At 42.6% G+C, this 25,347-nt stretch overlaps 1 protein-coding gene across 1 annotated transcript in view; it reads left to right on the top strand.

Moving 5' to 3' along the window:
• The window catches only part of LOC136991351 (obscurin-like), a 146,012-nt gene that overhangs the window by 51,554 nt on the left and 69,111 nt on the right, over nt 1-25,347 (top strand). The window contains 22 exon segments of the mRNA XM_067292218.1: nt 315-578; nt 1,153-1,419; nt 1,815-2,078; nt 3,009-3,275; nt 4,142-4,408; nt 5,623-5,886; nt 6,636-6,902; nt 7,739-8,002; nt 10,610-10,873; nt 11,220-11,483; nt 11,807-12,070; nt 12,633-12,896; nt 14,349-14,612; nt 15,122-15,388; nt 16,359-16,625; nt 17,325-17,591; nt 18,954-19,220; nt 20,411-20,683; nt 21,135-21,401; nt 22,941-23,207; nt 23,753-24,022; nt 24,768-25,034. Of these exon segments, the coding sequence (XP_067148319.1) occupies nt 315-578; nt 1,153-1,419; nt 1,815-2,078; nt 3,009-3,275; nt 4,142-4,408; nt 5,623-5,886; nt 6,636-6,902; nt 7,739-8,002; nt 10,610-10,873; nt 11,220-11,483; nt 11,807-12,070; nt 12,633-12,896; nt 14,349-14,612; nt 15,122-15,388; nt 16,359-16,625; nt 17,325-17,591; nt 18,954-19,220; nt 20,411-20,683; nt 21,135-21,401; nt 22,941-23,207; nt 23,753-24,022; nt 24,768-25,034 (5,856 nt within the window).

Here is a 25,347-nt window from a genome sequence, read left to right as displayed (position 1 = left end):
TTTTGTTAGAGACTGTGCAGTTCTTTCCTTCAGCTGCTGAGCCATTTTTTTCATGTGTCTGTGACCAACAGTATTTGGGCAACAGAGGAGTTCTTACTTTGATATCAAATTATTGTAAAATAATTATCTTGTTTTTATTTCCCTTGATTTCATGGTGTGCTAATATAAATGCAACTAAAGTCCTGGAAGTGCAGGTGAGTCGCAGTTAATTAGCTGTATACCAAGGGAATTGTTTTTGGCACTGTTTAAGTCCCTTATGAGGTAACCGATTGGTACCGATGCCCCTTAAATAAAATGAACGCTTCATCCCTCAGCCATCTGTGCACTCATCAAAGAAGATCTTAAGAGCTTGGAAGCTTTGGAAGGGGGGACAGCCAGCCTACGCTGCGAGCTGAGCAGGGAGGCCCCCGTGGAGTGGAGGAAGGGGCACACTGTTCTCAGACCAAGTAAGAAGTACAGGATGAAACGAGAGGGTGCTGTGGCTGAGCTGCTGATCCACGATCTGGACTCAAAGGATGCTGGAGACTATACCTGTGTAGTGGGAAACGAAAAAACCACAGCAGCCTTATCAGTGAATGGTAAAAAGTCAGAAATGACCCGTGAAACTCTGGAACGTTTTTGTCCATCCCCTCCATCCTCCTTTCTGCGTAGTTCCTAACAACACCTATCTTTATGTCTCGCTTCTACTTTTTTCATCCTTATTTTTCATGTTACCATGTCACTGCTTTCTCCATTCCCCATCCACCATCAGCGTTCAGTGTGCTCTGTGTTGCATGTATGTGTGTTGTGCTGTCTTCCCGGAGACCTTTCTCAAATGAATGCTGCTGACGTGCTTGTGTGTTTTATTGAATTAGTATGGAAACATAAGACACCTTGGGATTTTCTGTTAAGGAGGGCTTAGCACCCTTAATGATGAGGATAAGTTTGTCAATAATATGTGTGATCCAAACCGAATCAGAGGCTTTGATTCCCAAAGAACAGTTCACTTAAGGGTTTTTTTCTTCCAGCCAGAGAAATGGCAGGATGTGTTTGAGGATAAGAGTGTTGGAATAAGGCCTGGGTAGTTACGTGATAAATCACAGTTCAGCCTTTTACCGGAGGTGCTGGGGTAAGGCTTTGAGTTGCAATGCCTGTTCATTGTGCGTCTCTCAGCCCTGCCAGTTCGTTTCAAAAAAGAACTGAAGAACGAGGAAGGCACAGAGAGCGGAACGGCCACTCTGCAGTGCGAGCTGAGCAAGGCGGTTGACTCGGTCGAGTGGAGGAAGGACGAGAAGGTGCTGATGCCAAGCAGCAAATACAAAATGAGACAGGAAGGCCGTTTTGCCGAGCTGGTAATCCAGGATCTGGAATTGACGGATGCTGGGAATTACACTTGCGTGTGCGAAGACCAGAAGACAACAGCTGCTTTGCGAGTGAACGGTAAACGTTCTACCCCTGTTTATCATTTAGCCCTTCCCTGAAACTTCGTGTGTTGGACGCTCGGTGTTTTCTGATCTTCTGAGGACCTGCCAGTATGGTTTCTTGGAGAGGTTTCATGTTCTTAGCTCTGTGATGACTATGAGTCACCCTGCTAAAGGACATTTCCCTGTGCTTTTTTGCTTTGACGCAGCATAGCTAGGTTCTGTGCTGTTTTCTCTCATTTCTTTTCCTTTACTGTAGGAGTTCTCCCCCCCCCCCCAAACTTACCACTCTATTCATCTAGCAGTAACGCATGTTTAACTAAATGTATATGCTGCAGTCTGGTAGCTCACGGAAAAGTCCAGGTCATTTCATTCTAGCTCTGATTCCGTCTCTGTTGGTATTGCGTCCTTCAGCCTTGCCTATCCTCTTCCAAGAAGAACTGGTGAACAAGAAAGCTACGGAGGGAGAGGCAGTCGCTTTGCAGTGTAAACTCAGCAAGTCAGCCCCGGCCGAATGGAGAAAGGGGCGTCAGGTTCTCAAGCCAAGTGAGAAATACAAAATAAAACAGGAAGGCCCCTTTGTGGAGCTGATGATCCAGGATTTGGATTTGACAGATGCTGGCGATTACAGCTGCGCGTGTGGAGATCAACAGACTACAGCTGCGTTGATAGTAAATGGTAAAAAGAAATCCGAGGCGCATGCCCCAAGTAAACCTGTATATTCCAGACACTCTTCCTCTTTTTCTCCTATTGCATCTTTTTCCTGTATATTTTCCAGCTCCTCCATTGCTGATTGATTTTTCTTTCCTGTTTTTCTTCTCTCTCTTTTTACCCGATCTCTTCTTGATGTGCTGTTTGTCTTCCTAGATGCTATGTTTAAACAGCAAATGGAGTACAGGTTCCCAACTCAGTACAATCTCCTAGTCCAGTGTAGCTGCTTGTTTAAAAGTTTTCCCACAGGAATTGTCCTAAAAGTGGGACTAATATTTGCTTTGTGTTACTTAGAACGTTGCTCCCAAGACGAGCAAGCTTTTGTCAGTATATGATGCTACACACTGACTGTCTTAATGAAAACGCAGCCTTTTTATGCTCCTGCAGTTCCCACCCCTTTTTTGTCAATTATTTTTTTTAGTCTCCCAAAGCACGTATTTTATCTCTGCAGAAAGCTGGCAGCCTGTTTGTAACTGTTTTATTTGAAGGAGCCCTGTTTATAGAAGTACAGACAGTGCAATAAATCGGGCATTTCTGTGGAACCGCTGGTTCTCTCAAAGGAAAGAAAAAGCTTTAGGCCTCACGTTGAAATGTGGCCTCTGGTTTTATGCCTATACTTCTGTTGATGCATATAATAAAGGGTGATGACTCGATCTTGTCAACTAAGGCTGCAGATAGAAAGACAGGCTTTTGAAGCAGATTTTAAAGGGTGAGGACAGGAAATTAAAAGGCAAACTGAAATCTCTTGAAATGCTAGAGATTTTAACAGAGTCCTGAAATGTAAAGGTTTTATGGCATCAGTGACATGCAGCTGCAGAGAAATAAGAAAAGAGAGTAAGTTCATGGGTCAGACTTTCTCAGCTTTGATGCCATGTCCATATTGCATTTACTCTACAGTCCTACCTACTCTTTTCATCAAAGAACTGGTGGATGAAGAAGCTACGGAAGGTAAAAGCGTCTCTCTGCGCTGTGAGCTGAACAAGGCTGCCGCTAACGTGGAGTGGAAAAAGGGACTCAAGACCCTCAAATCAAGTGACAAGTATAGAATGAAACGAGAAGGTGTCGTTGCTGAGCTCATAATCCAAAACGTAGACACGGCGGATGCTGGAAATTATTGCTGTGTGTGCGGAGACCAGCAGACTATGGCTGTTTTAACAGTACATGGTAAAACACGCAAACCCAGAAACGTGCTTAAAGTAACTGTAGTGTTTCCTCCGTTCATTTGGATGGGCACCCAGTGCGCCCTGCCACCTCCTTCACTGTGACTTAGCGATTTTTAGGTTTCCAAAAATTCATAGAAATTAGGTTATTCCCCGATAAGCTTTTTTCAGGGAACTTGCAATCTTACTCCCATACTTCATTCCTGGGACAACAAGGTGCTTTTATACATACGGGCCAGTTGTCATTGTATTCAGTTAGTCTCATGTGTAAAGCAAGCTGAAACCTTCTAGCTGCCAGTCATTCTCAGTGAGAACTTTGATTTTTGCTGAAACGGATGTGTTTGAAAGAGAATGTCAGTTCAGGTAAAAATGTTAGTTTTCCCACCATGTACTGAAATGAATATTTTCATTTCAAACTGACATTTTAGAATGAAACTTCAGTGTTTCATTTTTTATGTCGAATGTCTTTTCATTTGCTTAAATATGTGAAGGCAGAGCGAACATCCTCCTTTCATTTCAGTTTAAAAGTTCATATGAGAAAACCAATTTTTTTTCAAAAATTTCAAATTAAGATTTATTTTTTGCTTGAAATTTTACAGGAAAAAATTGGGTTTTCTACTGATGTTTTCTACTTCTGTCTGTATTGATCTGTGACTCTAAGTACATGTAAAATATCTCTGTGTATTACTGCAACTATTGAGTCCTTGCCTGGTGATACGATTTCTTTCCTCATACTGATTCCTGGAGGCTTGTGACAGTTTATGTTCTTGTATTGGCATATCAGTTCAAGATAATAGGGACAAGGAGGAGGATGTTTAATTTTAACTCTTTGGAGCATTACTTCTCACTGCCCATCTTGCTGTCTCTCAGCTTTGCCTGCGTTTTTCAAAGAAGGGCTGAAGAACAGAGAAGCCACAGATGGTGCAACAGCCACTCTGCGCTGTGAGCTAAGCAAAGTCGGTGTCCCGGTGGAGTGGAAAAAAGGGGACAAGCTTCTCAAACCGAGTGATAAGTATAGGATGAGACAGGAAGATACTTCTGCAGAACTACTGATACGAGACCTGGAGGTAGAAGATACAGGAGAATATATGTGTGTGTGTGGAGATCAGAAGACCTCGGCTGTATTGACAGTCCATGGTAAAGAAACCAATTCTCGCTTATGGTATCGGTATCTCAGAGATCCCCCTTTTCTTTGAGATGTCCCTTTCTTGCCTGTTTTGATGTTTTGATTCTGCAGCCTTTTCTTGGTCTGCTGGCTCATTTTAAAGCGAAAAAAGCACCCATATGTAAGGCCAGAAGTGACTAGGCCTCTCACAACGTGTTTGTTTTCAGAGAATTTGGCACTCACGTCTCACTTGCATCAGTGGATTTCAATGCTTAACTTGAAGGAAAGTTTGTTTTAAAAATGCTGAGCTCAGTTAGGAAGAGGTGGTTTTTTTTTTTCGTTCAGGAATGGATGACTGTGCTTCTTCCTTGCAGGACTGTGATACATCCTGCTGATGGGGAAGAAAAAACCCAAATCATTTTTCTGAAGGTCCTGATTTAAGGAGTAGTGAGAGAAATTTTGTTCCTCCCTCTGCCATGGTGAATAGTGTGACAGTCTTGGTTATGCTTTAGCGGAGGCAATTCACATGTAGTTCCAGTAAATGAAAGAATTGTTTCCATTTGAGATGTATCTTAATGCTGAAATGCTTTTAAGGACATGGACAAAACTGTGGAGGCAAAACTCTCTCTTCTCTCAGATTTCTCTGCATGCTTTTCCTTCCTCTTCTTTATCCTGATCAAATACACTTCTGTTTTTCCCTTCTAAACTAGCATTTTCTTCCCCGTGCCAGTCACTTGCTGAAAAACCTCCCCCTGCCCCCAGTTCCTGATATTAGAGCCATTATGCCCTTGGAAATTATGGCTTAAAGGTGCACCTAAAGTTAGTTTGCCAGTTTTTTTCTGATCAAGAAAGGTAAATTATGATATCGGGGAAGGTATTTCCTGTAGAGATCTGCAAAAAACAAGGCTGTCATCAAGGGCAATGACTTTCAGTCAAGTGATTAGTGTTCAGGACAGATGGACTCACATGGCAGTAGATACAGAGGACTATTGGAATCAGCTGGGAAATGGTGAGCATGCTGCATAAGTCAACATTAGAAGAAGGTTATTGTGACAATTATCCCTCTAAGGTCCCGCAGTAGTTTTCTAATAGATGCAATTTTCAAGATAGTGCAGGATCACTGTTGAAGGAGACTGTGATTTAGTTTGCTCTAATAGCGAAGGACAGGGCTCAGAACCTAGTCCTGTGCTCCTCAAGATCTGATTAATGGTTTTGATGGACTCTTTGTTTATATTACATCCCTTAGCTTTGCCTGCATTATTCAAAAAAGAACTCATTAATATGGAAGCCACAGAAGACGGAACAGCTACTCTACGCTGTGAGCTAACTAAATCCGCTCCAGTGGAGTGGAGGAGAGGGCAAGAAGTCCTCAAGCCTAGTGACAAGTACAAAATGAGATTGAAGGATTCCATTGCGGAGCTGACAGTCCATGGCTTGGAGGAGCAAGATGCGGGAGATTACACATGTGTGTGCGGAGACAAGACGACGACTGCGTCATTGACAGTGCATGGTAAAATACATGGGTTTAATAGGGATTTTCTGCATTGTCATCTGTGATCTCAAGCAGGATCACAAACTGATCTTGATTCCATCTATTATTTTAAATTTTATGACAGCTGTACCAAGCGCTGGGGATATCTTTCCCTCACTTGGGGCTGATAAATAGCATCATACAGTCTTTTTAGTCCCTGATTTTTCTTGTTAATACAATCTGGAGGTAGATAATGAAGACCTTGGTGAAGTCATAAATAACACTTTACGTATTTCCAGAGAATTAATTTCTCTAGGTGTATCACTGAGATTTCATTTATTTTTTCTTGAATGGAATTAAAAGGTGATTATCCGTTGTGATAAAATAGAGAAAGACAGGTAGGAATGATACACTGTGTCTTGGAGGTTAAGTAACGGATCGTGTTCATTTTAAGTATTCATCTAATCTTAGCACAGGCTAGAGCTGTGCGTAGTTCCTTGAAAGTTCAGGGTCAGCTTTCTACTATTTATATTTTAAAATGCCTTTAAAGCATATCTTCTGATACTGAGTTTTGCAACACTGATTTCCAGTTCAGTTGTGACAATGCCAAATGTGGCCTATTGCAAAGCAAAAGGCAGGGATGCCCCTGAAATCACTGTAATTTGCCACTCAGGTACCGTATATTTTAATCAAAATTTTTAGAGCTTAAGGGTTTTAATCCAGTGGAGCAATCAAGATGCAGTATTTCCTCATTTTTAAAGTGCTCTCTCTTAACCTATGATCTTCAGCCCTTCCTCCACATTTTAAGAAAGAATTGAAGAACATGGAAGCCACAGAAAGTGGCATGGCCACTTTATGCTGTGAACTGAACAAGCCTGCAGCTTCCGTGGAATGGAGAAAAGGTGACAGAGTCCTGAAGCCAGATGAGAAGTTCACCATAAAACTTGAGGGCTCAATTGCCGAGCTGATGATTCGTGATTTAGATCTGACAGATGCTGGAGATTACACATGCCGCTATGGAGATCAGGAAACCACAGCTGCACTAAAAGTGAACGGTAAAAAATATATTCCCATTTCAGTGCATTATTTTCAACCATCTGTTTTTTAAAAGCATGGTAGTATCAGCTTCGAAATTGGAACCCTGTTTCTGATCAGTTTAGAAAACTGGATGGACATAGAAATAAGGGCCTGAATGTGCTGGTCAGTATCAGGTACTGGTCAAGCATTCACTGCAAAAATTCCAGGTTCCGTTGGGATATTCGTCTTGGTTCCAACTCACTTTGATGTTCATGTTCAGTAGTAGTTCCTAAAAAAGGACTATCATATGTCATCACTATGTTGATTGTAATGACGTTACAATCCTAAGGCAGAGAATATTACGATTTAATGATGGGATATTTTTGAGATAGTTTTCATCCTGGTATTAAACATTCTTTGAGAATAATATGACAGTTAAGGTCTACTTAACCGTGTTCTGAGGAGACATCTCATGGAAAAGTGAGATTGATGCCTCAGATAGCTATCATTTACAAACCTTTTTAGAAATGATTTGCATTGCGATAGAACAGACATTCCAGTTAGGCTTTATTTTCTGTTTTGCTAGGCAATAGCCAAAGTAATGCAGGACTCAGTCCTGCAGAGTTTGAAGAAATCGAGACTGGTGTGGTTCTCTATTTTCCTTCCACAGAGCAGTCTGTAAGAAAAACCTCTGCCTTGTGAGCAAGGTGTTCTCCACCTTTCTCAAGTCACCATCATGTGGTTCTCAGAGTGATCATTAATCCTGCGTTATTAGGGAAAGCTTTGCTTGTCACATGTAGTCCATGGACCACAGATAAATAGTTATTTGGATAGCTGCTATGGTCATGCATTCTGTTCATTTTGAATTCCTCAGCATTGCCTGTACACTTCAAGGAAGAAATGAAGAATGAGGAAGCCACAGAAGGTGAAACAGCCACACTCCAATGTGAGCTATCTAGGGCTGCCTCTGTGGAGTGGAAAAAGAAGCACAAAGTGCTCAAATCAAGTGAAAAATACACTATGAGACAGGAAGGTACCACTACACAACTGCTGATCCATGCTTTAGAAGTCAAGGATGCTGGGGACTATACCTGCGTGTGTGGAGACAAGAAGACTACTGCAGCACTGATAGTGCATGGTAAAATACCTGAATCAGAAAGTCAGATTTTAATGTGTGACATTTCTCTTACCTCCTCTAGAAGCCTCAATACTGACTCAAAATGAATTCTTTCTCTTGCCATCATTAATTGTTTTTATAATGTGTTTTCTTGCCTTTTTTTCTGATTTTCATCCATTTCTAACTAGAATTCTAGTTTCATTGGTTATACTAATATTCTTCTCTGTTTTCCTCTTCCTGCTCTGGTTGATGCATGGTTACACTGCTTTATATCACACTTAAAGCTGAAGGATTCCACTTGCTTGCATTTTTTGTTTTGCTTTACCTGCTTTGGACTTGAGCGGGGAGAGATGGAGTAGCTGGTGCATTCATTTTTCTTAACTTGAAATCTAAGATCACTTTATGTTAAGATTTGACAGATAATTTTAAATAACACAAACAGAACTTGATTCTTGAACTTGACAGCGAGGACAGCAAGCAGTAGAGTTACATCCATCTTTCTCACCTGGAAAGTCAACGAATCAGTTTCTTTGCTCTGCTACCAAGACCCTTTCATCTTGATATTTACCAATAAAAAGGATGATTTCAGTCTTGAACCCCCAGTTTAACTATAGAAAATAGAACTGGAAAGGATTCTGCAGATTATCTAGTCCACCCTTGAGCCCCAAGGCACCTCTGCCTAGCCTGTGCTTAAAAACCTCCAGTGGTAAAGAATCCACAATACCTTCAATAACTCACTCCACTGCCTGACTATCATTATTGCTGGAAAGTTCTTCCCAGTGCCAAACCAAAATCTTTCTTAGGTTGGCTTAAGTCATTACTTCTTGTCCCATTTTCTGTGGACATGGAGAAATATTTATTATCATTCTCTTTCTGAAACTCTTCTACAGATTTGAAAACTTTTGTCATGTCTCCATTTTATCTTCTCTTTTCTGGCCTAAGCAACTTCAAGTCTTTTACTTTTTCTGCATAAGTCATGTTTTCTAGACTTTGGCCCACCCTTGTTGCTTTCTGGACCATCTTCAGTTGATCCACATCTTTCTAGAAGTGTGGTGCCCCAAAATGGACAAAAATGCTCCATCCGAGGTTTTACCAGAGTGGAGTAGGATGAAGGAACTTCATATGTCTTGCATATGACACTCCCGTTTATATATCCTATTATGATGATTGCTTTATTCACATCGAAATTGCACTTTTGACTTGAATTTGCTATGTGATCTCTTGTTAACCCCAAATCCCTCTCTGCAGATCTGCTCCCTATTGCTCCCCATCTTGTACTTGTGTTGCTGACTGCTCCTGAATATATTTTGCACCTGCTCTTGCTGAATTGCAGCCTATTTTTCACACCACTGTTTTGTCAAGATCCTCTTCATCCTAATCCTCTCGCAAAGTGCTTTGAGCTTCTCTTCCTTCCCAGCTTTGTATCATCTGCAAATTTAATAAGACTACTCTGAATTTCATTGTCCACATCACTAAAGAAAATCCTGAATAGTACTGAACTCCAGACAGAGTCTTGAGGAACTTTGCTCAATTCATTCTTCCACTGTGAGTTTCTCCCTCCCTTTGCCCATCAGATGACAGAGCCCAGGAATGAGGAACTGCCCCTGAACTTCTTGAGACATGCAGGGTACCTGGCCTTTCTCATTTTGGCCCTATGTTCTGTAATAATTACTTCACGCTCATTAATATCTCTCGCATTTTATAGGTCTCTTGAGTTTCAGGCCATTGAAGAATTTGTGATTTAGGCAGGCTATTCCTGATGTTTCCTTGAGGAGGGATAGTTTGTAGTTAATATTGTAATTATTGCCCTTGATATTGTTTCTTCAAGAAGTTACCACTTTGTCACACTGCCTTGTCCTGTAAGTTTGTTTCTGCTTGGTCATAAATAACAATTCTTGCATTTATTTAATCTTGCTTTCTTGCTGCAAACAGAAGTTTCCTTTTGTTCTTCTCCATTATTGCTATTTCTAAAAACCATGAGCTCTTCTGCTTCATAATTGGTGTGAGCCCAGTTATCCTCTTCATCCGTAGTCTCAAATATTTATTTCTTACTAGTCAGAGTCAGAACTTGGAGAGCCTTCTCTCCTGTTCTTTCCTACACATTCTATGTACAAAAGTGGTCTTCACGCCATTCCAAAGATTTAGCAGACATTGTCCCATCCTATTGCTTCCCCAACTAATATTACCACATTACCATCCAGTCTTATGCTCCGAATGATTGTTAGCTGTTTCAAAAGGGGGATAGGTATGAGGATACACCTGAACTTCCTGCTGTGATGGCCTTTATCAGATGTCCACAATGGAGACACCCTTCCTCTTCTTTTTCTTTTTTATTATTACCCAAGCACTTTCGAGAGGTCAGTCCAATTCTGCTCCTCAGCTTCATTCTGACTCTTGGGCTAGTTGTGTAGGTATCCTTAGCACATAAGGCAAAACCTTATATATTTTTTCTTTAGCTTTTCTTCCTGACCATGGTGTAACCGGCTATGTTATTTTCTCAGACTGAATTATACTGAGGAAATTAGAGCTTTGTCTATACATGAAGACTTCCTCCCATTCCTGCTGTTTATTCTTTTTGTTTTGGTGACCAAGTACAGCATGTCATGAAAATGTTTGCTTTGTTCTTAGCCCTTCCTGCTCTCTTCAAAGAAGAATTAAGAAATGAAGAAGCTACTGAGGGTGGAGTAGTCACTCTGCGCTGTGAGTTGACCAAAACGGCTTCAGTGGAGTGGAAAAAGGGATGTACGTTACTCAAACCTAGTGAGAAATACAAAATGAGGCAGAAGGATGCCACTGCAGAACTGGTGATCCATAATCTAAATGAGAATGATGCTGGTGATTATACTTGCGTGTGTGGGGACAAGCAGTGCACAGCTTCCTTAGCAGTATACGGTAATAACCATTATCATGTAGATGTCCTAATTATCAGGCTTATGGGTTGGATTTGTTTTGTTGCCTGTGTCCGTTGTCATCTCTGCATAGTTTCTCTGAGTCTGACTTTACATGTCATGGTCATGAGAATTAATTCACATTTTATGGTTTATTTGGAAAGACCTGCACCCCAACTCCTAATGCAATACATATATTTAGGACCTGATCCTCTTGTGAAGTACATGCAAGATCAGGCCCTAAGGCAGCTCGCCACTCTTCCTCTAGCTTTTCCTTCCCCCACCCCTGCCCTTCACCTGGAGGTTGTGTTTGCTGCTCCATTTTAACACTCTGTCCATTACATCCTCAGCTCTGCCTGCAGGCATCAAGGAAAGCCTGAAGGACGAGGAAGTAACAGAAGGTCAAACAGCCACTCTGCGCTGTGAGCTGACCAAAGTCGCTCAAGTAGAGTGGAGAAAGGGGAGCAGTTTGCTTAAAGTCAGCGACAAATACAAAATGAGACAGGAGGGCACGGTCACAAAGCTGCTTATCCATGATGTAGAATTGAAGGATGCTGGAGAATACACTTGCGTGTGTGGAGAACAGGAGACAACAGCTGCCTTGACAGTGCATGGTAAAAACCATATACATCTATCTGTATTGTCAACACCGTGTATTTCTCTACCAGCTCATCTGCTATTTGTTGTGTGTTCACCTGTGGCTGAATTTGTTTCATTTAACTTGTAAGCTGTCTCTAAGATCTGGTTGCATCCAGGCTGATTTTCTTCTTTGTCTATTGGTTTGTTTAATGTCCTAGAATTATGCGGAAAAAAAATTATGTGTTCCCACCGTAAAGTGTTCTCTGCTTCTGTACCTTAGCAAACTTCTCCCTCTCCCTACCATCAGCTGTGTGGATTTTGTCGTTTTTAATGTCTTTGTCCGTTCTGTGACCTTCAGCCCTGCCTGCAATATTCAAAGAAGAACTGAAGAACCTGGAGGCCATAGAATGCCAAACAGCAACTCTGCACTGCGAGCTGACCAAGGCTGCATCTGTGTCATGGAAGAAAGGGAACAAAATACTCAGAGCAAGTGAAAAATACATCATGCGACAGGATGATGCCGTTGCTGAGCTCGAAATTCGTGAGCTAGATCTGCAGGATGCGGGAGACTACACGTGTGTGTGTGGGAACCAATGCACCACTGCTTCTCTGACAGTGAATGGTAAATTCACCTTGCAGATGTGTGTTTATTTTAATTTGCTTCTCTGAAGGATACTAGTACTGTGTAAATCATTCAGCTACCAGCTTTAGACTTTTTCCTAGGAATTCGTGTGTGCAGGAAAGGAGAACTTCTTGTTCTGCCATCTTAATTTGGTCTGATATCCCTGCAAAGGGAGTAGAGGAAATGGCTGTTTCTCCATGCGGACAAGCTGCTATGCTGTAAATTTAAAGGAATAGTGCCTAGGAATGCTGGTGTTCGACCAGCTGAGATATCCTGCCCCCATGGAGGGTGGCCCTGAGATACATTCTCTAGGTTACATCTTGAATCCATCCAGCCACTTGTATTTTGACACAGTTCTTCTTTCAGCACAGTTCTTCTTTTCCTGCTGTTACTGCTGGGTTCAGTTTTCCAGATCATCGTAGTGATAACCTCAACCTGAATGGCTAGACTAAAGTCCCTGACTTGGCAAGATTTAAACATAAATTAAAAGGGTTCTTGATGCCAACTGCAAACTGCAGAGGTCTTAGTTTAAATACGCTGTGTATTGACTTTCCATTCCCAGCCCTGCCGGCGCTTTTCAAGGAAGAATTGAAAAATGAAGAAGTTACAGAAGGAGCATCAGTTTCTCTGTGTTGTGAACTAAGCAAAGCAGCTCCCGTGCAGTGGAAAATAGGGTCCAAAGTGCTCAAAGCAAGTGACAAATATCAAATGAGACAACTTGGCACTACTGCAGAGCTGGTCATTCATGACCTAGAAGTCAAAGACGCTGGAGATTACACCTGTGTTTGTGGTGACCGGAAGACAACAGCAACCTTAACAGTCCATGGTAAAAAGGCACTATTAAATTAATAACTAGCTCTATGGATAGATATCACTCTGAAATTCAGCTCTTTCAGCCCTGGATCAGTAACCTGCCTTTGCTTTTTCCCTTTGTCTTCTCTTGTTCTATGCATAGCTCATTTCTTTCTGAAAAAGATTTGCTCAACACAAATTCGGGGGCATTATTAATCCCTCTCCCCCCAAAAGGAGGAAATGAGATGGTTTTTTTTCTTTTCTTCTCAAGCTTCCTGTTCTTGGGCACTTACATTTTCTAGCTTGTTTCCCCCTCATCTCCTTTGTTTCACTTCCTCACTGTTCAAACAAGTAGTGAGGGATGGGGAAGCCCAAGAGGGAGGAGAGGTCACTCTGCTCTGTGACCTGGCCATGGCTGTTCCTGGGGACTGGCAGAAAGGGCACCAGATTTTTAAAATCATAAATGCAAAATGTGATAAGAGGTGCTATTTCAGAGCACTTTATGCTATTTCATAACCTAGGTTTGAAGGATGTGGGGGACTAAACCTCTATGTGGGGACCAGCAAAGTAGAAACTACCTTGACAGTTAGGAATTAAAAAAAAAAAAAGACAGGTTTTCAGCAGTTACACTCTTTATTCTACCAGCTCCCAATAAACCAAATCAGAAATAAATCCTTGTTTTATGTTAATAATCTCATTACCTGATGTTCTGCTCTCCTCTCATTAATGGGCATGTGTTTTAGTGCAGGAACCTTCCTTGGCTTTGAGGAACTGTGGTCAAAGGGACCCAGTTCTGTCCCCACCAGCTTTTTCCAGCAACTTCTAACTCTCTCCTGGGCTTTCCTGAAACATGCTTTTTTTCTGACCTGTCTGAGAAGTGGTCTGTGTTTGCACTCCCTCCCCATTAATATTAGCTGTGCACAAGGCAGGTTTGTGGCTTAGATGTTAAGAATTAGTTTCTTTGAGGTTAATGTTCCTGTAGTTTGTTCTTCCTTCGGCTCAGATTTCCAAAATGGGAAAGTGAGAACCTGAAATTCTCCCGTTGCATGTTATGGCCCTTCAGACTTCAATCTCAAAATAGAAATAGGTTTCTTTTGAACTCTGGATGCTTTCATGTATATAGTTTTCAGTCAAACAAACAAAATTGCTCTACCAGCCTCCTGGAAATCATACCTATCTAAGTAAAATCATACCTATGTAAGTAAAATGCTACTGTATCCAGTAGAACTGTGTATCTCTGTATTGCTTTTTCCCTATGAAAAGCAGCAGACAGTCAGGGAATTAATTGTTGATGGTAAGTGAAACCATGCTCGCATCACGCTTGAAGAAGGATCCTTTCAGAGTTTCTGAACTTGGCTATTGCTAAGCAAGTTTAGAATAGGGTGAAAAAGGGAGGCATAAGGGGAAATAATCCCAAGTACCAAAAAGAAATTGGGATTTGAATTCTGCTTTTCTGATGACCACTTGTCCGTGTTGCATCCTTTAGCCCTGCCACCACTTTTTAAGGACGAGCTAATGAACAAGGAAGCAAAAGAAGGTGAAGATGTTGTTCTGCACTGTGAGCTTACCAAAGCTGCTCCTGTGGAGTGGAGGAAAGACCAGCGGATCCTCAAAGCAAGTGAGAAATACAAAATGAGGCAGGAAGGGACCAAGACAGAGCTGATGATTCGTGAAATAGCTGAGAAGGATGCAGGAGACTACACCTGTGTGTGTGGAGAGCACCAGTCTACAGCTGTGTTAACAGTCCAGGGTAAAAATTATCTCCTCTTTCCTGACTAGAAAAGTCTGTCCTCTCCTGTCAGGTGTTCTGTTTTCTATCTCTGTTTGTCCAGCCTTATTAACTGAAGTTCCATTTATTTGAAATAGTATTCCTTGTCTTTGATGATCTCCAGGCTGTGTATACTGGAAAATGCTGTGCTATATTCTTCTGCGCCCTCCTGCAGATCTGTAGAAGACCTCTTCAGTGATCAGGACACGTCAATTACTTTTATAGTTGGCAAAATCTTCTGCTGCCTTTAGGTCTTAGATTAGATGAAGCCTGTACATACTTGCTGGCCAATGTGACTTCTTGAAATCAACAACTTTGTTCTGCAGATATTCCTATTACCTCTCAGGGAAAATAACCTTGTAGTTTGGATTTAGAGCTTTGATGTTTAGATCCATCTGCAAAAAGCTATTTTGGTGTTTGCAATTTCTTTCTATTTTTTCTTTCCCAAAACCAATTTGCAGTATGTTGCAAGTTATGTTTCTATTTTATAGCCCTGCCGGCACTTTTTAAACAAGAGCTTCAAGATGCCAATACAGAAGAAGGTGGTACAGTAACACTGAAGTGTGAGCTTACCAAACCCAATGCTCTAGTGGAGTGGAGGAAAGGAGATATTATTCTCTACCCTGGTTTGAAATACGAGATGAAGCAGCAGGGCTCCACTACGGAGCTGGTCATTCATGACTTAGAACTGAAAGATTCAGGAAAGTACACCTGTGACTCTGGACATCAGCAGACAACGGCTGCAGTCACTGTGCATGGTAGGCAGAGTGCTGACCCTTGACTCAGTAAACACGGAGTGAAAGGAGCGTCTCTCAATGATCCCTACTGCTCTTTATTTGCTTTGTTGCTGATCTTCGATAGCAGCATACATATTCGACTTGAGCCTGACACATGGTCAGGGTAGAAGGGTTCTGCTTATAGTATCTGGAATGATTAATCAGCATCAAAGCAATTAAACCTTGCCAGGATGTCAAAATATAATGAATCCTTATGCCCTCTGAGTGCAGGGAGTTTGGCTGCATATGGGAATTTGGGGAATGGTTGTTCATGGCTTTGGTAGGCCTAAGGGATGCAACGACTGGGCAGAGCTGTGGCTAAAGAATTTCTGTAACATGTTCTGAATGCGCAGTATTATTACTTGAGGCTTTGAGCCTCACGTATGAACTTTGAGTGTAAACAGCTGTGTCCTCATGGGTTTTCCTCAGCCCTTTCTTCCAAATTGAGCAAGATCTTTTCTGAAGTCTGAATTTCCCCTTCCTCTTCCATTTGTTGTCTTATTTTCATCTTACTGTGCTATCTATTCCTGTTCTTGAGTGCTGACTTGGTCTTTTAGATGTTGGCAGAAGTTTTATTTGGGGATCAAGTCTGTCAGCCAAATATTGCAAACTCACAGATGTTTATTAAGGAAGAACAAGGGTCCATGTAAGAGAAAGAGCATCCCGCTGTGTCCCCGTGTTCTTTGACTAAACCATCCCTAGCTGGCGTGGAGACACTGGTGTGGAGACCATTCGGTGGACCACTTTGTGAGACCAACTGTGTCCCTAATTTCACAATCTGTCCTCGCCTCTTGTTTCACCTAATGATTCAAGAAGGATGCTACCAAGAAAGAGAGCTGCAGCCCAAGGATTGTGGAATCAGGAGAACAGACCGTTTCTGAAGAACGATGGTAGGATTGGGTCCGTTCAGGAGTAAAGCACTGTTAAAACATTTACCTCTCACATTTTGCAGCCCTGCCTGTCACATTTAAACAACCCCTTCAAAATAAGGAAACTGAGGAAGGAAGTACAGCTACGTTCTGTTGTGAGCTGTCAAAACCCAGTGCCGCAGTGGAATGGAAGAAAGGAGGAGTGGAGCTGCAGCCCAGCCAGAAATATGAAATGAGGCAGAGGGAGTGCTTGGTAGAGCTCTTAATACATAATCTCAAATTAGAAGATACAGGAGAATACAGCTGTGATAGTGGGGATCAGGAAACAAAGGCATCTTTAAATGTGAAAGGTAGGTGGTGTGAGCTGATTCATAAAGCAGTAGATATCATCCCACACAAAGCAACAGCTTGAATATGATTATTTTGAAGTGCATAATATTTTGCCCATAAATACTTCCCTTTGCATCTGATGCACCCAGTTGTTTTTTGTTTGTTTTTTTTTTAAACGAGAATGGAAGAGGAAGATACTTTGTTATTCCAGTGCTGCATTGGTGTGTTGGGTTATAAGAAGAAACACTTTTTAGCCTTACAGCTTGGGAGAGATTAAAGGAAGAACAAGGCTTTAGCATAATGTCTGGACATTTCACGTGACATGTGACTTATGTATTTAAAAAAGGATTTTCTTCCAAATCCTGGAAAGAGACTCCTAACTACCTTTCTGATTTCTCAAGGCTGTCCGTGGAGTTTTCTGTATTTTTTTTTCTTTTGAGATCTTTGAGATCAACCAAAGGATAAGTTCATTCAAATAATTCAGCCCTGGAAAGGATTTGACCCAAGGAATACAGGAAAGAAACTTTTTAGGTGCAGATGTCTGCTTCTGGTGCAGCAAGATCTGTTACCAGCTCCAGGCAAACTAGAAAACGTGGATCCTGCCTGGGAATGTAGCGCTTGAAAATCACGGTAACTTTGTTCCCCTGAAAGTCAGTCTAGACATGGTAAGCAGGACATGACTCAGGCTCCTGTTTTTTCTTTTTTTCCCCTTCTTTTAGCCTTGCCAGTCCTTTTCAAAAAGGAGCTCAAGGACAAGGATGTGGAAGAAGGAGCTGCAGTGAAATTCCAGTGTGAGCTGACAAAGGATAAGGCAACTGTGGAGTGGAGGAAAGGCACCATGGAGCTCTTCCCATGTGCCAAATATGACATTAGTTTAAACGGTCGCATAGCGGAACTCGTGATCCACAATGTAGAACCAGAAGATGCCTCCGATTATACGTGTGATACAGGAGACCAGCAGAGCACAGCAGTCCTCAGAGTGAATGGTTAGCATTGCACCAAAATGGAGCAGAGGCTAGAAGGGTTTTGTGCAATTGTGTGGTTGATATTCTGTTAAGTCCTTCCAAAAGTAAGATAAAGAGCCAAGCAGGTGCTCAGTGATAAATCAGAAGATGGAGAAATGAATTTTATTGGAAGGGATTCAGAGAATGTCTATTTAAGTCTATAAGGCACAGTATCTAGGCTCATTCCTCTACTATTAATAAAAGCAAGAAACTTTGCATCATGGGGATTTTGAAATTCTAATAGATCTTTATTTTTGGCGCTTTGCATTAATTACTGGTTCAGCTGGATCAATAATTAATCATAGGCCAGTTACAAAAGTGTGTTGTTTTGTATTGCTTTCTGTTTTTCATTGTCCTCTCATGAAAATCCTGAAAACATCATGCATTTAAACAAACCAGGAATAATGTGTGTTGCTAATCATGGTCTGTGAAAGGTTTGTGACTGTCTCATTTGTTGGCTGGAACTTGTGTTTTCGATCTGAGCCACAGCTTTTCAAACTCCTGGTGGCTGAATCTGAGCCATGAAAGCAGCTGCTGGCTCACCTAGGAGTCCTGTGCTTGCTTTAGATATATCGCAACAGGAGCTAGATAGGAGAACCACAAGCACTGAAATTCCCCTTTTCTCAACTGCTCATGCACATGGGATGGATATTCCCTTCTCGCTTTTGTTGATGACAAGCTGTTGTCTGAGCCTGGTTTGAATGAGCGCGGTGCATTTATTTGTCCATGCGCTGGAAGGACTTACTGTTGACAGTCTAGGGTCTTGGAAAGACAGCAGCGAAATAAAGCATTTGCTTACATTGTTTATAGTGTTGGAAGTGAGGAGTATCTCCATAACATCAACAGATTTAGACTAGTTTTAGTCTAAATTCGTTTTAGTCATCAAGTACCAGATTCTGCTTAGACATGATCTTGATGATCTTCTCTGGAGATATTCAAAAGCCGCCTGGACGCGATCCTGTGCAACATGCTCTAGGTGACCCTGCTTGAGCAGGGGGGTTGGACTCGATGATCTCCAGAGGTCCCTTCCAACCTCAACCATTCTGTGATTCTGTGATTAATCCATTTGAGAATTTTCAGGATCAAGATAAGTTGTGTGAAAGGTACTGTTACAAGGTGGATGCCCTTGCCTTTGAGAAGTGAACACATCTGAGGAGCTGTCTGATCCGCTCCTTTTCTAGATATACAGAATAAAAAAAATTTTTTTTGTCATTATCACGTAATCACCAAATGCAAATTTGTTCTGCAGCTTCAGAGCCCAGGTTCCTTGTGCTGAGCTGGGCAGAAGCCACATTCGTACATTCAAGCTAATGGGTTGTGCATTAATTGCTCTCAACTTTGCAGCCATCAAACCTCGGCTGAAGCAACAGCTGAAGAGCGAGCAAGTGGAAATGGGAGGAACGGCCAGGCTGCGCTGTGAGATCACCGTAGGCAAAGCAGCGGTGGAGTGGAGCAAAGATGGAGTCGTGCTTCGCCCAAGTTCCAAGTATGAAATGTGGCAGGACGGCACCCTCCGCGAACTGCGTATCCACCACTTGGAGCCTAGCGACGTCGGAGAGTATTCCTGCAAGGCTGGGGATGAGACAACCTCTGCAAAGCTGACTGTGAAAGGCAAGAGCCGTTTACTGGGGCAAGGGGATTTTCAGTTCAACGTGCTAAGATTTTGCAACATGTTACTGTTGTAATAAATGCACACAGAGTACAGGAGGGGTATCATGAAGCCATACAAAATCTTATTATGATCAGTGAATAAATGCACTGGTTTGCTTGGGGGCCCGGAGAGGATGAGGCAGCTGTAAGTTTCTGCTCATGTGGCTTTGAACGTTTGCTCGACATCATGTGAGTGATCAGATGGGTCGTCCCCAGCTTCCAGTCACCTGCCAACTGCATCTGGCCCTAATTCGTTACAGACAGAGCTGTCTTTCAGACTGGGTCACTAATGTGGAACAATCACTTCTAGCCACTCTATAGGCTGCTCTATATATTATGGATGCTCTATATACTATGCCCAACTGCACCCCTTTTCACACGTAGGGTGACCTCCGTTGTATAAATCTGTATTGTATTTGCTCAAGTGAGGACTGTGTTTCTTCCCCTTCAGTATTGCCCACGAGATTCAGGGTGTAGCTTCTGCCTCGTTGCAGGCTGTGCGATCTTTGCACAGATCTGCAAGTGCCCAGCTGTGATAGAAGCAGGACGCAAACTGAAATGCAAAAGCCCGTTGCTCCCGCTGACCCTGTTGGCCCTGCTGAGGGCACGGTGCCTCCCTGATACCCAGGCAGACTGGAGCAGCAGCACAGAGTATATGCAGTTCTGTTTGAAAACAGGCAGTGGTGGGGATCAGTTTTGAATGTGTTTAACATAATCTGAAGTGCAAACACAGCAGATTTCCAGATCCTGAACTTGGAAGCTGGTATTCAATCTCTATTCGCCCAATTACAGGATACAGGATTACAATAAGTAATTAAAAAAATAAATATGGAGCATATTTCTGAGAGAGAGAAAGAAAGAGTGATCCTGAAAGATATTGGCTGTCACTGAAGCCCCTGGCTGAAAGTGGTCACACATCAGAGTTCAAAATATGTAATTTGAGAAGCTGTGATCTCTCCATCCTTGGAGATACTTAAAACTCTGCTGGTCGAGGCCCTGAGCAACCTCCTCTAAGTTGGCCCTGCTTTGAGCAGTCGTTGGATCAGGTGACCTCCAGAGGTCCCTTCCAGCCTATGTTATTTTATAATTCTATGATTTGGTCCACATTTTGGCTTTCGTGGCTTGACTACTGAACCCTGGACTTTTTGCAGAGCCTGACGTGACCATTGTGAGTGGCCTAAAGGACATGGTGGTGTTTGAGGGGGACGACGTGACTTTTCAGTGCCAAGTTTCTCATGAGAACGCAAGGGACGTTGAATGGAAGCTGCAGGATGTTGCTCTGCAAAACAATGAAATGAATGAAATCTCCGTGGAAAAGGGGAAGATTCACACCCTGACGTTAAGGAAGGTGACTGAGCAGGACATTGGGGCTGTTGCTTTCCGAGTGGGACCACACACATCTACAGCAATGCTCACAGTAAAAGGTAAGAGAGAGGAACAGGACTGGAGAGAATAGGCAGCAATTTGATTTTGCGCGTGCTGGCAGTACAAGGCCCAACCTGTCCATCGTTCACTCCTTGCTAACTCACCGTAGTCGGGTGCTCGTGCTTGAGCTCCAGAGTGATATGGAGGCAGAAGAAATTCTCAAACGTCCTTCTCCTTCCCTTTTCGAAACTGCTTGCCTGGTCAAAGTCCCCATGCCATCTGAACTAGACAAAATATGTGCAAAATTTTTTATTAGTATTTCCTTAACTTCTAGAAACTTCTGCCAATGGCTTTCATTCAAAATCCGTTCACTTGTTTTAACCACCCCAGTATCTTACACAGAAGTTAAAGCTTTTTTTTAATACTTAACTGTTCAACTGTAAGTTGCAACTGTAGGGAAGCAAGATATGGGTGACTGTAAATTCACCTCTGCTGTGTTTGTAATTTCAGTGCCACCTCCAGTCTTTAAGGAGAAATTACAGGACACAGAATTGCAGGAAGAAGAATCGGCCATCCTTCACTGTGAGGTCTCCCAGCCTAATGTCGCGGTGGAATGGAAGAAGGGCTCCCAAGTGATTTCCCCAGGCTCCAAGTATGAAATTAGGCAAGAGGGAACAATCCATACTTTAAAAATTTATCATTTAAAACCAGAAGACTCGGGCAAATACATCTGTGATAATGGAAACCAGCAAAGAGCAGCCACTTTAACTGTTAAAGGTAAGCTGTTTTGTTTTGTTTTTAAGAAAGACTTATTCCACTTTCATAACTTAGTACTAGCGTGTGGATGTTATCTACTGTCCTTGACTTCCGATGAACTTTGCTGGCATACAGCAGCTGAGGATGCAGTCTTTTTGCTTTCAGAAGTTATTTTAAATCCTCTAGTAAGTGTCTTCAGCAATGAACATGGAGAGATGCAGGTGTAATAACTGCTTGCACAGTTCTAGACCCCAGGGGCTTCTGTCTGAGTGACCAGACAGACAATTTTGATCCTTAACCACCTCTGTCCTTTGAGCTGCAGTCCCGCCTGGGCAAATGGTGCTCCAGAGTCCAAGTGCTCAAACTTACCAGGGCACTCAGCTGCAGCTGAGAAGTGAGCCACCAAAGTACTTTCAGTGTCTAGGCTCCTAAAAACAGGTGTAACGTGTCAGTTTGTCTGCTTTTAAAAATCTACCCCGATCCAAATACAACGTTAACGTAGCTTTTCCTGAGATAAAAGATCGACTAATGTAAATAGGGGCCATGAAATTAATGTGAAATGCTGTCTTTTAAAATATCCCATGAGGTCTCTCTCGTGAAGGGCTTGTACCTGCCTGCTCTCACACTAGCTCCAGGATCTAGCAGTGCCTGAATATTTGTCCTGTAAGCAGCTGTACTGAGCGTATCTGTCCTTTTGTGTCTCTGTGTGTGGTCCCAGCCATTCCAGCAGTCTTTGTAAAAAAGCTCCAAAACCAGGAAGCCAAGGAAGGCTCTACGGTGACCCTTCATGCTGAACTCTCAAAACATGATGCACCAGTGAGATGGAAAAAAGGGTCGGTCTTGCTCCAAGCCAGCAACAAATACGAGATGAAGCAGATGGGCTCTGTTGTAGGGCTACTCATCCACGAGCTACAGCTGAAGGATGCTGGGGACTACGTCTGTGATTCTGGCGATGAGCAAACTATGGCATCCTTGGTGGTGAAAGGTGACAAAAGGCTTTCACTTCACCTTTTTGGTAGCTCTGTGTTAGTTTAAACGTTCCATAATGTACGTTTCAAGGACAGAGTGGCAGAGAGACTGGTCCCGTTCTGTGATGAGGATTTCAGGCACTTGGATGCTTAAGAATCCATACCAGTGACAGCTCCTGCATAAAATGGAACTCATTTCCAGAGATGCTCGGGGTGTGCAGTGCCCAGAGATCAGTGGGGAGCACGAAGTGCTTAGTACTCCTGGAAATCCAGCACTTTCTATCATTGCTTGTTTGGGTTTTAAAGACCTTGTAACTGAGATTTGGAATGGTGCTACAGTTTTACTACATGTACCACTTAGGGCTTTAGCAGCCTTTCTGCTTACTGATACTAAAGATGGTACAGAATTGATTCACTTGGTATGGTCACGTTATCAATATGTCCCGAAAAAAGATTCATATATTCAGAAGCATAGAGGGAAAAGAGCAAATCAGATTACAACTGTGAAGCAGGATCAAGTTCACATGAGTGAATTGGTGAGATAGAGTCAGCAATGAAACTTAAACATCTTCCTCTGATTATCTTGGTTTAGCTTTGCCGGTGATCTTTACGCAACCCCTGCAGAACCAGCAAGCAGAAGAAGGAGGTACTATCACTCTGAGCTGTGAAATCTCAAAAGCAAATGCCACTGTGCAGTGGAAGAAGGCTGGGACAGTGCTGTGGCCAAGTGACAAATACAAAATGTGCCAAGATGGTTCTGTGGCTGAGCTGACAATTCGCAACTTGAGCAAAGCTGATGCTGGAGAGTACCTGTGCGACACAGGGGACCAGCAAACCACGGCGGCTGTGCTTGTGAAAGGTGGGACTTCAAGCAGGGAAGGGCTGAACAGAGTTTGTTTCCATGGGAGTGGCACACGATTAAGTAATTTGACACCTAGAGTATGTCCTGTGCCCAAACAGAACGATGGGGATTTCAAAGAGATCAGAGTGATTTCAGAGACGTCGGAACCGGGCCTTAAGTCAATGATTCTGTGGTTTAATATTAATATCACCCACTACAAGCTGTTGGCAACGTTTCCACAATATATATATTGCCTTTCAATGTTGTGTATTAGATATTTCTCCTGTGTACACACAATACAATATAGCATGCATACTTTATAGACTCTCACATGTAATGTGTATGTGCCTAATGTGTGTATAGGCACACACATTATGCATCTGTAAGTATGCAACATCACAAATTATGCATGCACATAGATATAGTGTTTAGTGCTTTGTGGACATAAGTTCTTTCAGATAATGCAGTATTGTCAAGAATGAGCATAACAAAATGTTTAATCCAGGAAAATAGGAGACATCATTTGAAAGTATTTATCAAACTCTTTTGACCTTTCCGTAAAGAACCAGCAGCAACCATAGTGGAGACACTGAAGGACGTCGCTTCATATGAAGGAGAAGATGCAGTCTTTGAATGCAAGCTGTCCCGGGAGACAACTCAGGATGCCCAGTGGTTCCTGGGGGATGTTCCCCTGCAGTCTAATGAAATGAATGAGATCAGAGTTCAAGGGAAGTGTCACACTTTGATCCTGAGGAAGGTGACACTAGAAGACTGCGGGCCCATCAGTTTCAAAGTCGGGCAGCATACCTCGGGGGCACAGCTAACGGTCAAAGGTGAGCAATCCCCTAGAAAGAAGGGTTTAGGAGGTACTGGTAAGCCCTGCCAATACTGCTTGAGTTACTGGAGAGGTGTACGTGGGAGGAAGGGCCTCTGGAAATCTTGTGTGAGATTCAGATAACTTAACTGAGGCAAGAGTTAGATATTTATGTCTGAGCTCCTGATTTTAAAAGATTGGCCAGAACAATAGCTTATATTGTTTCTTCCTCTCTGATCTGGTTCAAAATGTAGATATGTAGATATAAATTAAATGTAGACATGTAGATACGTAGATATAAATTAATACTGCTTTTCAGTGCTGTATGTGTATAAACAATTCAACATGATACTGTTTGGGTGGTCAGAGGTTCTTCCAAACATTACGTTTCATCGAATCAGTGATGTATTAAATATTTTTACTCTGCATTGGCTTAAAAGCTTACTAAGTCATTAAATCAGGCCCATTCTGATGTCCAGAGAGCCAGCCAGTGATATATATGTGCTGCAGACTAGAAACTGTTACCATGTGGCAGGACTGATCCTGCAGACGTTAGAACAAACTGAAGTGACGCTGGAGTTGCACTGGCACCTGCATGAGATCTAAATTTGTCCTGGCCTTTCTTCTAGCAACGGAACAAAAAAAAAAATCTGACAATTTGACTGTGACATGTTACGATTTCTTATGGTCACCTGTCAGAGAGCTTTTGGGAGTGATGCTGGATTATGCAGCTGCATCACTGTTTGTGTGCTTTTTCCCCGCAGTTGCTCCCGTCACATTTGTAAAGGAGCTCCGCAGCTTGGATCTGCAGGAGGGTGGCACAGCTCACTTGTCCTGTGAGGTCTCCAAGCCTGACATCCCGGTGGAGTGGAAGAAAGGCACATCTGCAATCCACTCCAGCAAGAAGTGCAGCATCAAGCAGGAGGGGAATGTGCACACACTGGTCATTTACGATTTGAACCGCGAGGACTCAGGGGACTATAGCTGCCATACAGCTGATGGGAAGACCACTGCCAGACTAGAGGTTAAAGGTATGATTTCCTCTTTGCTCAGCAGTTGTGAGACCACAGCTGGAGTACTGTATCCATTTTGGGGGCTCCTCAGTACTAGAAAGACATTGAGGTACTAGAGCGAGTCCGTGGACACCACGCAGTTTGTCAAGGGTGCTGGAGCCCATGTAGTATGAGCAATTCCACCTGGCTTAGACCTAGACATTCCTGCCCCCAGCAGCTGTCCTTCAGGAAAATACAGCAGAATTGTACGTGAACTTCATGAATGCCGTTACCATTTTGGTTCTTAGCAGTACCTTAAAAATAAAACTTTCCTCCACTTTCTGTTTTTGTT

This window comes from Apteryx mantelli, chromosome 2, assembly GCF_036417845.1.
Source record: "Apteryx mantelli isolate bAptMan1 chromosome 2, bAptMan1.hap1, whole genome shotgun sequence".
NCBI classification, from domain to species: domain Eukaryota; kingdom Metazoa; phylum Chordata; class Aves; order Apterygiformes; family Apterygidae; genus Apteryx; species Apteryx mantelli.
Note: the sequence above shows the minus strand (reverse complement) of the source record. Positions and strands in the feature narration are given on the sequence as shown.